We start from the raw sequence: 11179 nt of genomic DNA, 5'->3' as shown, positions 1-11179 counted from the left end.
GGAAATTGAGTCTCAGAAACGGAGAGTAAGAGAGCAACTAAACAAGAAGTCAAGGGTTTTCTTTTGTCTCACAAAAACTTTATTCTGTAAAAAAATACCTTCATGTTCACGCTGATGGAAGATCAAAATGTACTTTTTCAGAGTAAAAACCTTTAAATATTGGTACTTCTATCTCAGGAAACACAAGTAATTCAATAAAATGATTTATGGGTATTTAATTTATCATAATAGATCCGACTATTTACGTTAATACGCAGATGTTTTTACATTTTTACTACTGTAAAAATAAATGTAAATATATATATTTTGTAATTAACTGCTCATTTGTGTCATTTTCTGGGCGTTATTTTGAAACTGAGAGTTCTCTGTTTACATGCTCTCCCACTAGCTTACAGCCTGAAGGAATTTATCCGTACAGTTTTAAACCCGATGCTAGCTCAGACGAGGAACACAAAGACGTACATGGACCTATTCACATCAAAATGGGGCGGAGCCTAGCGTATTTACTACATCACAAATACGATCTTGTTCCAATTGATGGAAATTACTGAAAATTTAACATTTTATCTAACATTTTTGACAAAAAATATTATTCTGAATTAATACAAATTTTTTTTGTTGTTTAAATCGACAACAATATTTTTGTTTTTTATATTTGTATTTTTGTTTTTACATCTTCACAACAGTGGATTCATAATTGCATTGATTTCATTAAATCTGTGATGTCATATTTGCGATTCGGACATAACCTTAGAGATTTTTACACAATGTTGGTAAAAGAAAACTTTTTAAAAGCGAACGTTTCAAGACTTCACACCTGTACCACCCGGTTGAGTCTACAACCACCAATGAAGTTTCGTTGACCTTTGACCTAGTCCTGAATACAGAACAAAAAATAATTTCAGTACCTTCTACAAATTTAAATTCCTACCATAAAAGGTAATAAAAATTGTGAAAGTTTCATGTTTTCACGTGGTTGTCCATGCCTGTTTTTGGTGCAGTGTGATTCAGGTGTTGTTCCTCTCCCGGTGGATCATCTGTGCTCCAGTTCTTGGCCGTGGACCTCGCCTCTGGCTTGTCTAGCACCCCCACTTTTACCACTTCCATCTGGATGAGGCTCGTCTACTGCACTAGTCAAACATGTAGTAGTAGAGTTAGATGAGATAATTCTTCTTCAACAGTCCTGGTACATCACCTGTCCTCCTTCCCTCCTTCATCTGGACTTCTTCTTGTTTCTCCCAGAATCGGGTATTTCCTTATCGAGAAGGCTCTAAGGGCAGGGATGTCCATTTTAGTTTAGTCTGTTTAGTTTGGTTTAGCAACCAGCTATTGTTCATATTTTATGGCGACCGTGTTAATATTGGGCTTTACAAATAAAATTGAATTGAATGGAATAGATTTTGAACGGCGTTATTTTAGTGAGCTTGCTTGCATACAATATTTGCTTACACATTTTTTTTCTTACCATAATATTGTGAAAGATTATTTAATCAATTCATCTCTATCAGAATATATTACGAATGTGCGATTGGTTAAAAAAAAACTCAGTTGCTAAGGAAATTTAAAAATGTACTTTTACCAATTCTTCTAAAAAGGACATAGACGTGTCCGTCACACCCTGGCGACCAAAAAATATAATGGTTGCTATGGAGATAAAACTAACAGAAAGGCCGCCATTTTGAAAAAAGGGATTTTTTTTCATGATTTTCTCTGATCAGGGTGGCAGACCCTTCATTGTTAAACGTTATGCAGACGATGTGATGTTGGTTCGTCCGTCCTCTTTCTCACAGATCCAGTGAACCCTGAATGAGAAGGCGGCACACAGCAGCTGCCGCTCCGCCGGCCTCTTTATTTAGTGGAAAGGTATGTCGTTTGGCCCCGATGTTTCGCCTCCACTGAGAGGCTGACCTGCAGGTGAACGCCGCCCTGCAGAGAGCAGCTCAGTCACATGGGGAGGCAGAGGCCTCCTGTCTCACTGCTGAATGCTTGGATGAAGGAGTTTTTCAAAATAAAAGCCAGTTTTTCCCTTAAAAAAACAAAACAAAACATTGGATTTATCATTTAAACCTAAAAAAAAAAATTCAATTGAGTGGATGTGTACGTCTTGTGCTCCTCCAAATCCCACATGCTGACACTTTTTGTTCTCCAAACTCTTCATTTCTTTGTTTTATTTCCTTTTTAGGTCTGTGGAAGCGGCGCGCGCTCAGAGTGCGTCCCGTCTCGCTGCGCTTGGCTCCTTTCTCCAGCAGTGAGGGGGTCCCACCTCTGATCCAGGAGAAACAGAGACCCTCCTCTGAGCTCCTCTGCCCTCCACCCCCTCACTCCCACCTCCACTGTGCACACTCCTCACAGGACAAGCCAGCGCACGGAGAGAGGAGCGCAGGAATCTGCTCCAAACGTTTGATCCCGTTTTGTGGTGTAAAGAAGAAAACGTTTTTTAATTAATTTGATCTTAATTAGATCTTATAAAAAAGGAGATTGTTGACCTCCTTTTGGAGCAGCAGTCATGGTCCGTTTGGTTCTTGGAGTTCTGTGCGTCGCGCTGCTGGCGCAGTGGGGTGCGCACGCGCAGCATGGTGAGTTCAACAAGGATTTTTCTTGCAAAAAAGTGTTTGTTAGACTCTGACTTTTCTGCAGAACCTGGAGCTCCATCACTCATCTAGTTAGATTTTCATCCAGAGCAGAAACAAACATCCTACATTCAGTTGCTTTTTTTGCTGAAAATCTCTTATTTTGGAGGGTTTAGCTGATTATTCTTTCATTCCCAAAAAGTAATTTCCTGTAATTTGACAGTTTGGTTCCACTTTTGTGTTTTTATTCCACCTTAGCGCGTCTAATCCTGCAGAAAACCTTTAAACTGACTTGTGTTTCTTTGATGGGCCGCTCTTCTCTTATCTTTTCAGCATCCATCCTCCCATCTTTGTCTCCTGGCCGTTTAGCGAGGAGTCAAAGCACGCCATTGTGAACTTTTAGGGAGAAAAAGGTCATAAAATGTATTTGCCCAGGTCCTTGGGAAGCTGCAGCTGGAATGACAAACATTTCTAGACAAAATCGATGTTGTTCTCCATTTGGGTTCCGTTTGACATTTATTTATGACCTTAAAATGAATAAAAAAGGGATAAAAGGAAACATTTTTAGCTTTAATCCAACTTTAATCTTTTTTTGTCCCCACATCAATCAAGCAAGCAAGTACGCAATCAACATACCAACCAACCAATAAAATCATTTGATTGTTCATTTATTATTTAATTAATTAACCAACCAATCAAACTGTTCGTTCATTTCAATCAATCAATCAATCAAATTGTTTGTCGGTTCTTGTATTATATCATTAATTAATTAATTCAATCAATTAAATCGGTTGTTTTTGCATTAAATTAATAAAATAATTTGGAGGTTCATTCCATTGTTCAATCAAATAATTTGTTTGGCTAATTCAATCAATCAAATAATTTGTTTATTCTTCCGATAAATCATTCAACTAAATTATTATTTTTTTTTTCAATCAATCAAACCATTTGTTTGTTCATTTAGTCGATCAAATCGTTAGTTCGTTCCAACCAACTAAATCCTAATTAAATCGATTAAGCAATCGTTAATCCAGTCATGTGTTTAAGCAATCAATCATTTAATCAATCAGAAAAATCTCTGTTCTTCCGCATCAATGCAGGTTTCTCCAAAACTGCCCCATAAAAGTTGTAAATGATGTAACTTTATCAGGAAAAGAACGATACAATTATCACATCTTCCAGGGTGAAAATGTTTATCACTGAAATTGAGCCAAAGACGAACCCAAACTACCCAGAATATTCCAGAATCAGAATCTGACAATTCAGCGTTAGTTGGTACGAAGGACATTTTGGAGCCAACAGGACTTTTCTGCTGCCGTTTGAACGTCACCAACGTTGTTTAATTTAACTGGAAAAATGACCAAACTTTATTTTGTCAAAGTATCTGAAGAGAAAACACAATGAACTGATCATCGAATGAGAAAACCCAACTTCAATTGAAAAAACTCAAACAAATATCAATTTGTGATCACAGACATTGCCGCCTGTTGGATGAAAAGCGTTTTTAAGGACTCAGAAACCCAAAGACCATCATGAAGAATGTCAAGAGGAGGAATGTTTGGTCAATTAAAATCGTTCTTTGATTGTTTTCAAAGGACAAATCAGCAACTAGGACATAAGTCAACCATCAAACTTCCTGGATGTCGGTCTATTAATTGGAGCGTTTGTGGTTGTTGGCATTGACGGATGTAGAAACTAGTAAAAAGTTCAACCACTAATGACAAACAACAACCACAGAGACATGAAAACCCAGGAGTCCAATCGTTGTTTGATCTGTTTTCAAAACATTCCTAGAGTCTTTTAATTATTATTTTGTTGTTTTTAGACAGAATCCAAAAAGCTGTGTTGTTTTCTAGGACATAGTTTCTGCAGAACGGCAGTATTTCAATAGATATTCACCTCAGAGTTGTGGGCGGGACTGGTGACCCCATTTTACCATCACCCATAACTGAGAGCTCTCTGTTTACAGGAGGTTCTCCCACTAGCTTACAGCCCCTCAAACTCCAATCTAACGTTACTGGTGCAAAATGGCCACAAGAATATGTTAAAGACTCCATTTCCATTGAAGAGGATCTTTAAACTGGTGATATTTTTACAATCTTTAATGTTTAACTTGTAAATTTGCCCCAAAAAAAAAACGTAAAAAAGGTGATGAAAGACAGAAAAAGGGGAAAAAGTTGAATGCTTAAAACATTTACGGCTTTTAATTTTCGGGCGCCATATTTTTTCTCTGTAGACAGATTAACTGGTGAAAATTTGACGTTTTTACACCATAACATTGAAATATTTTTCAAAGTAGATGTAGAATCAGATTGAACTCACCATTTAAAGTCACATTACGAGATAGTTTATAATTATTTTTTAAATTATCTCTCTTGAAATATTTAAAAAATTGGGGAATAATTGTCAAAATGACTAAATTTAGCCCCAAAAACTGCCAGTTCTCAACCTTCCTCAAGCCCGTTTGGATTTAGGCCCCAATAATGGTGCCACCACAATCGCCAAATGTTCAGGAGAATTCCCAGTGTGATGCTGACGATCGTCCTCCCACGGGACTCTCCTCCTCTTTTCAGCCCCCTCCCCCTCCCGGCTCTCTAAACCTTCCGTTTATCCTCCAGACTTCTTGAGGGTCCCTGAAGAAGTGTTGTTTGGACAACCTGTGACTTCCAGACCAGGCGTCGACACAAACACAACCATTTGCTCTCAGGAAGTGGAGATCCGTCTTGTTTACCTCCAGGATCACAGGCTGTAACTTCGTCCTCTCTTCGGTCTTGACAGATCCCGGGTCTCGGAGGTGTTTGTTTTCCCTCGCCGTCCTCTGGAAGACGTCATTGTTGACAACTTTGACCCGCCTCATTCAACAGCTGCGGGAAAAAAAAACTTGTGTTGAAGGGATTTGTGGCTCCAGCTGCAGGCGGTGTTTGTCGTGTTCCAATCGGTCGTAGAGCCTCCTCCTGGGGCAATTTGGGAGAGATGAGAGGGACACAGGAATGCGTGTTGTTCTTTGCAATTTAGATAACCTGTGTGTGGGGGCGGTGACCCTTCCCGCTCATCTGAGCCGGAGTTTTACCCCCAATTGTAGAGAAATTCCCCCATGAAAACTGTTGTGCAAATGGATCGTCCAGGTCAGGGATGGGCAACTCCAATCCTGGAGGGCCACATTCCTGCAGGTTTTCCAACGTAGTAATTGGCTGGACACACCTGAACCAGGTAATCAGACAATAGTAGGGCTTGGATATCTGGAAATCATGCAGACACTGAGGCCCTCGAGGTCTGGAGTTGCCTATCCCTGGTCCAGGAAGTGTCCGTAGAAGTTTTTGTTGGCGAGGTAAGGTTCTGGAGTTGGCCGGAGATCTTGTTGTTTGGTCTTCCTCTGTACGGTCGGTCAGTTCCCTCTGCACCGTTCTGATCTCAGCCAAACATCTGGACTCCGTCAGGATGATCTAATGGAGCCCTGAGGTGAATCGGTTTACATTTTCTAAGGATTTTTAGGACTTGTTTCTGTGAACTGCCGCAGCTCCGGAGTGTTTCCCCGGAGGCCATCGGGTTCTCCGCAATCCTCGCCGCAGCGTTGACTTCGACTCCAAGGAGATCCAGAACACGGCCATCCAGGACCTGATCTGCGACCACACGCTGGCTCCCGGCTGGTACAGATTCCAGATCAACAACAAGCCGGCGGAGATGCCGACCACCTGCGTTGAGGTAAGACGTCCGTCACTCCGGAGTTTGTAACACTTGTCAGACGATGTCCGTGACCCGGCGAGCATCTTGCCTCCAGCACACAGCTATAATAGCCACCTTCAGTCCAGGTGTGGGGCATAATGACCTCATTCCAGCGGCTAATGATTGTTTCTGCCCCCCTGCAGATGAACCACTGTGGGACACAGGCTCCAGTGTGGCTCTCCTTGAAGGACACCTTCCTGCCACGACCCGGCGAGGCCCGCCAGCTCTTCGCCTGCGCAACCTGGCAGTTTTTTCAAGGCAGCGCCAAGGACTGCTGCCTGTTCCGCATCCCGATCACCGTGAGGAACTGCGGCGACTTCATGGTCTACTACCTGCAGCCGACCCAGGGCTGCATGGGGTACTGCGCAAAAGGTGATGCCTAAACCCTTAAAAAGTCCTCTGGCATTTGTGTTCAAGCGACCACGACACCGGTTACTTGAGTCTGTGACGGGCATAAAAGATCCAAATTTACACAAATTTACATGCGACAAGCACAAAAACTGATGGAAATACGTGCAGCCAAGTTGTGCCCTAACCCATTATTTATTTACTGCCTTTTATGCCTCGAGACGTTTAGTGAAGCAACTAAATCTTTTTATTTTTGATGGTCGCGGGCCAAGGTAGATGGTTCCCCAGGTGTGTCCAAATTCTTGATACCCTAACCCAGAGGTGGGCAATCTTTAACAGTAAAAGAGCCGTTTGGAGTTGTTTTCTACTGATCAAAACCTAGAAGGAGCCGCATGGATTTACTTTAGCCTTTAAGAAATTTGGATTTGCATTCATGACCTTCTTTTTGCTTTGTTTCTTTTTTTTGTTTGTCTTTTTTAATAAATTTGGCACGAACAAAAGCAAAAATATAAAAAGAAACTAGCATCTCTCAAAATGTGATTTATTTATTTATTTATTTATTTATTTTTTACCTTTAGTAGAGACCAAATTAGCGAAAAAAGCTAGCTCATTGCTTGATTACCAACTGAACTTCAAATTACCATAAAATTCTTTAGGAAATTTAAATGAGCAAAAAATGTTAGCATGTTGCTAAAATAAAGCTAAACTTTAAATTAGCCTAAAACCCCAGTAGATCACAAATCAATGAAAAATGTTGCTAAAATATTAGCTAAACTCCAAATTAGCATAAAAAAACTCAATTGAAGCCAAAATTACAGCCAGAAAAGTTAGCTTGTTGCTTAATTACAAGCTGAACTCCAAAATAGCCTAAAATTCCTCAGTGAATTAAATTAGTAAAAAATGTTAGCATGTTGCTAAAATAGAAACTAAATTCCAAATTATCCCAAAAACTTCAGTAGATAACAAAATTATCTGAAAACCTTTGGATTTCATTAAATTATTAGCTAAATTCCAAATTAGCATAAAATTCTTCAGTAACCTAAATTAGTCAAAAACGTTAGCCTGTTGCTAAAATAGAAGTTAAACTTTAAATTAGCCTGAAAACCCCAGTAGACAACAAATGACGTGCTAATGATCACTTTCAAAGAAATATATAATTAGCTTCTACGGTCGTAGCGTTCCTACAATGTTGTTGAGTGACTGCTTCTTCACTACAGTCATTTTTTGTGCTACTTGTACCTGTTCGCTAGCTAAAGCAAACTTCCTAATGTGGGAAAATGCACAAAAACTTAAAATAAACAAATACACAAGACTATAACCGTAGCATCTCAAAATATATATTTGGTAGCAGACATTAAAATAACGGACAAAAAGGACATGCTAACGTGGCAAAATGTGACTTACCGTCTGCTAGGGCTGGGTTGACAACATTAATTCAACGATCTGAATTGATCTAAGCTTAGTAGATCAATAATCGATCCATAAAAGTAAAGATCGATCTGATAATAATGCATAATGCTAACGTTTGCTAGCTTGATGCTAACGTATAATGGAATTTCCCATAGCACAGCTAATGCTTGCGCTCGGTCAACTTCCAAACTCTTTTAAGGAAAGATTTTAACAATTTGTGGTCTAAAGAATCATTTTTTTGCTCAAATTTTCTTCTTCTTCTGGATTAAGGCTTGATCGCCACCTAGTGGCCAAACTGAAACGCCCTCCAGGAGAGGCAGAACAATTGTTGGAGCTTCTCTGTTTGAGAATCCATGTAACATTTTATAGTATTAACAATCTCATTATAATTTCACTAATAAATGTTACAGTATGTGAACTGTATCAGATTCATATGAAAATCTTCAAAACATCTGTATAGTTTATTAAAGGATTTCCAAACAAATGTGTCTAAATGTGTAAACTCAAAATTGAATTGAATCGAATCTGGAAATGATAGGCAATAACCAACCCTATCGCTGTCTTTGCAGTGAGGGGGTGGGGGAGGAGCCACCAAAGATAACACGAGCAGAAACTGTGTTCATATCCGAATTTTCAAAATAAAATCCCGAAAAACAATAAAATTGTCTTTTTTTTTCTTTTCACGCACGTTTTGGTCTTCTGGGTTAAATTCGCTAGCGCTTACGTGTAGCTATAAATGTGTCACACACCGGGGTGCGACCTTAGCTTAGCGCTGTATTTGTCAGTGGCAACACTTAGATAGCACACACTCTTTGACCTAGCGTAATTCTTCCACCGTTTACACAAATAATGTAAAGCAGCTGATTCGGATGCGGAGAAAAGCCTTTTTTTTGCATCGGCTTATGCTATTAGCTTAAAGTTAGCATAACTGCGCTAAGTTGCTTCTCTGCACTTCAGAATCTGATGAAATACAATAAATGTGTAAACGGTTGGAAGAGTTTTGCTAGCTAAACCTGTAACACCTGAACTGGAGCCGCTTTTCTCCTTCAGAATCTACTGGAATGACGTTGATCGCGTTAGCGGTTGAAATGTTACAGTATGTTAAAAAATTTAGTGTTTTGGCGTTGCCAACGACAACTCAGGTGTTAAAGGGTTAATATATGCCTACATGCTAATCATGAGAGCTAATAAAAAGACCCCAAAAAAATTGTGTTTCCAGCTGGTTCCAGTTTGAGGTCAAGACACTGCCCACCAGGAGAAGTGGAAGTTAACGGACAATGCAAAGGTACAAATTTGTAAAAACTGTGGAAAAGTGTGTTCCTGTTTTTCACCAAAACAATCCTTTTGGGTTCCTTTGATCCCAGCTGCCGTCCCGTCCCTGCCCTCCCGGCCCGTGATCACCGCCGAGCTCCTCGGCCACAGCGTGCACCTCAGGTGCTCGTTCGTCCCGCCGCCCTGGAACCAGGCGCTGGGCTTCCAGGTGGTTTGGGCCCGACACATCGGCCAGAGCATGAAGGCCGAGATCCGGCAGGAGTCGACGCTCAAGCCCTCCTCCTCGGTGGAGATGGACGGCGTGCACTTCAGGCTCGGGGAAACGGTAATTCTTTGAAGCCGTGGATCATTCCGACCTCTTTCCGTGGGGTTCAACATAATGCGTGTCACATCCCGTCAGGATCAAGCAGGAGAAAGGTGGGGAAGTGGGAATCAGTTGCAGGTTGGGAAAGCTCCGCTCCACATGGGTCCCATTTGCAGCAGATTTCCCCCCAAGACTTCACACCGAATTCCAGGAGGAGCGAGCAGATAATATAATACCTTTCATGTTGGTTTTATAGCAGCTGTTAAGGAACACGAGATGGGTAGGAATAAAAGAAAATACAGCCGTTACATCCAAACTTCTTGAACTTGAGCCCAACGAAAATGTAGTTTGAACAAGTCTTTTGTAGAAGAAAATTGATGCAATTGCAGGAATCAAACCTGCAATCGTCCAATCAGAGGTCAACTGCCCTACCGCTGGACCACGACTGCCCAATAAAATGAAATCATTGATGGATTTAAACCTTCTTTAAATTATCGTAATTCTTTAACCGTCTACACAGGAGTGTCCAACTCTAGGCCTCGAGGGCCGGTCTCCTACATGTTCTCCAACCAGACACACCTGATCCAGGTAATTAACAGCAAATTAAGGCTTAATTAAGGGTATCTAGAAAACCAGCAGAAGGCCTGGATTTGGACACTCCCGTTCTTCACAATCAATGTGATTCCAACGGATTCTTTAACGTTTAAAGATGCAGCTTTGCTCTGATATGCAACATTTTAGAGTAGTGAAGTCGTCACGCAATTAACGTAAATTGGCTGTTCATGTTGATCGTTCAAATGGCTAAAGCTACGAACACAATAGGAATGCGACGTAAGTTCAAGAGTGCGCTAAACGCAGGTTCTTGAACGTGTATTTAGCCCACGGTGTTCACACTGGATCAGCAGGGAGGGCCTACTTCTTCTTCTTTTTCTACTATTTGCTAGCGCATGTCCATCACCTACAGTTGGAAGTGTCTTGGAGCCAAGTCTCGCTTCAGGCTCTCTCTTCCCAATATTTGAAACACTATTGTGCCGAATTCTTCCCCTACCCCTACAGTTGTATGGGTATTTGAAGTGATGAGTTTTTATTTTAACACGACATTTTTTTACATTATAAAACCAATGTTACGTTTATTGGAGTGCTAGCTGATCGGCGACTATTGATGATGTCATCAAGTGGGAGTGCCGTTCAAATCTGAAGACACTATTTTTCCATAACTCTAGACCCAGAGAGGATCCTTGTGTCACTATGAGAGCATCTACGCCATAAAGATATCAGATCAAATCCAAGTCCAAACATCTCTCAGAGGACAAACAATCAAAACTGTCCAGATATTTCTTGAGCCGTAGATCTCAGGTGTCAAAGTCACGGCCCAGGGGCCGGATCCGGCCCTCCAGATCATTTTATTTTATTGTTATTAATGGCCTGATATTATTTTGTGCTTATTTTTTACTTTTTTAATTTTTAAGAATTTTATTTTATTGAAAGTTATTTAAGGTTTAAGTTGATTCATTCTGGAATAATATTCCTGACTTTTTATTATTCATATTTA

At 40.5% G+C, this 11179-nt stretch overlaps 1 protein-coding gene across 1 annotated transcript in view; it reads left to right on the top strand.

The window, feature by feature from the left end:
* The first annotated feature begins 1697 nt into the window (after positions 1-1697).
* si:ch211-246m6.5 (von Willebrand factor D and EGF domain-containing protein) overlaps positions 1698-11179 on the top strand; it is a 29591-nt gene continuing 20109 nt past the window's right edge. The window contains exons 1-5 of the mRNA XM_036214438.1: positions 1698-2576; positions 6088-6272; positions 6437-6665; positions 9271-9336; positions 9416-9648. Coding sequence (XP_036070331.1) covers positions 2507-2576; positions 6088-6272; positions 6437-6665; positions 9271-9336; positions 9416-9648 — 783 coding nt within the window. The 5' untranslated portion in view covers positions 1698-2506. The remainder of the gene's footprint in view (positions 2577-6087; positions 6273-6436; positions 6666-9270; positions 9337-9415; positions 9649-11179) is intronic.

This window comes from Oryzias melastigma, linkage group LG2, assembly GCF_002922805.2.
Source record: "Oryzias melastigma strain HK-1 linkage group LG2, ASM292280v2, whole genome shotgun sequence".
NCBI classification, from domain to species: Eukaryota; Metazoa; Chordata; class Actinopteri; order Beloniformes; family Adrianichthyidae; genus Oryzias; species Oryzias melastigma.
This window is presented reverse-complemented; position numbering and strand designations above follow the sequence as displayed.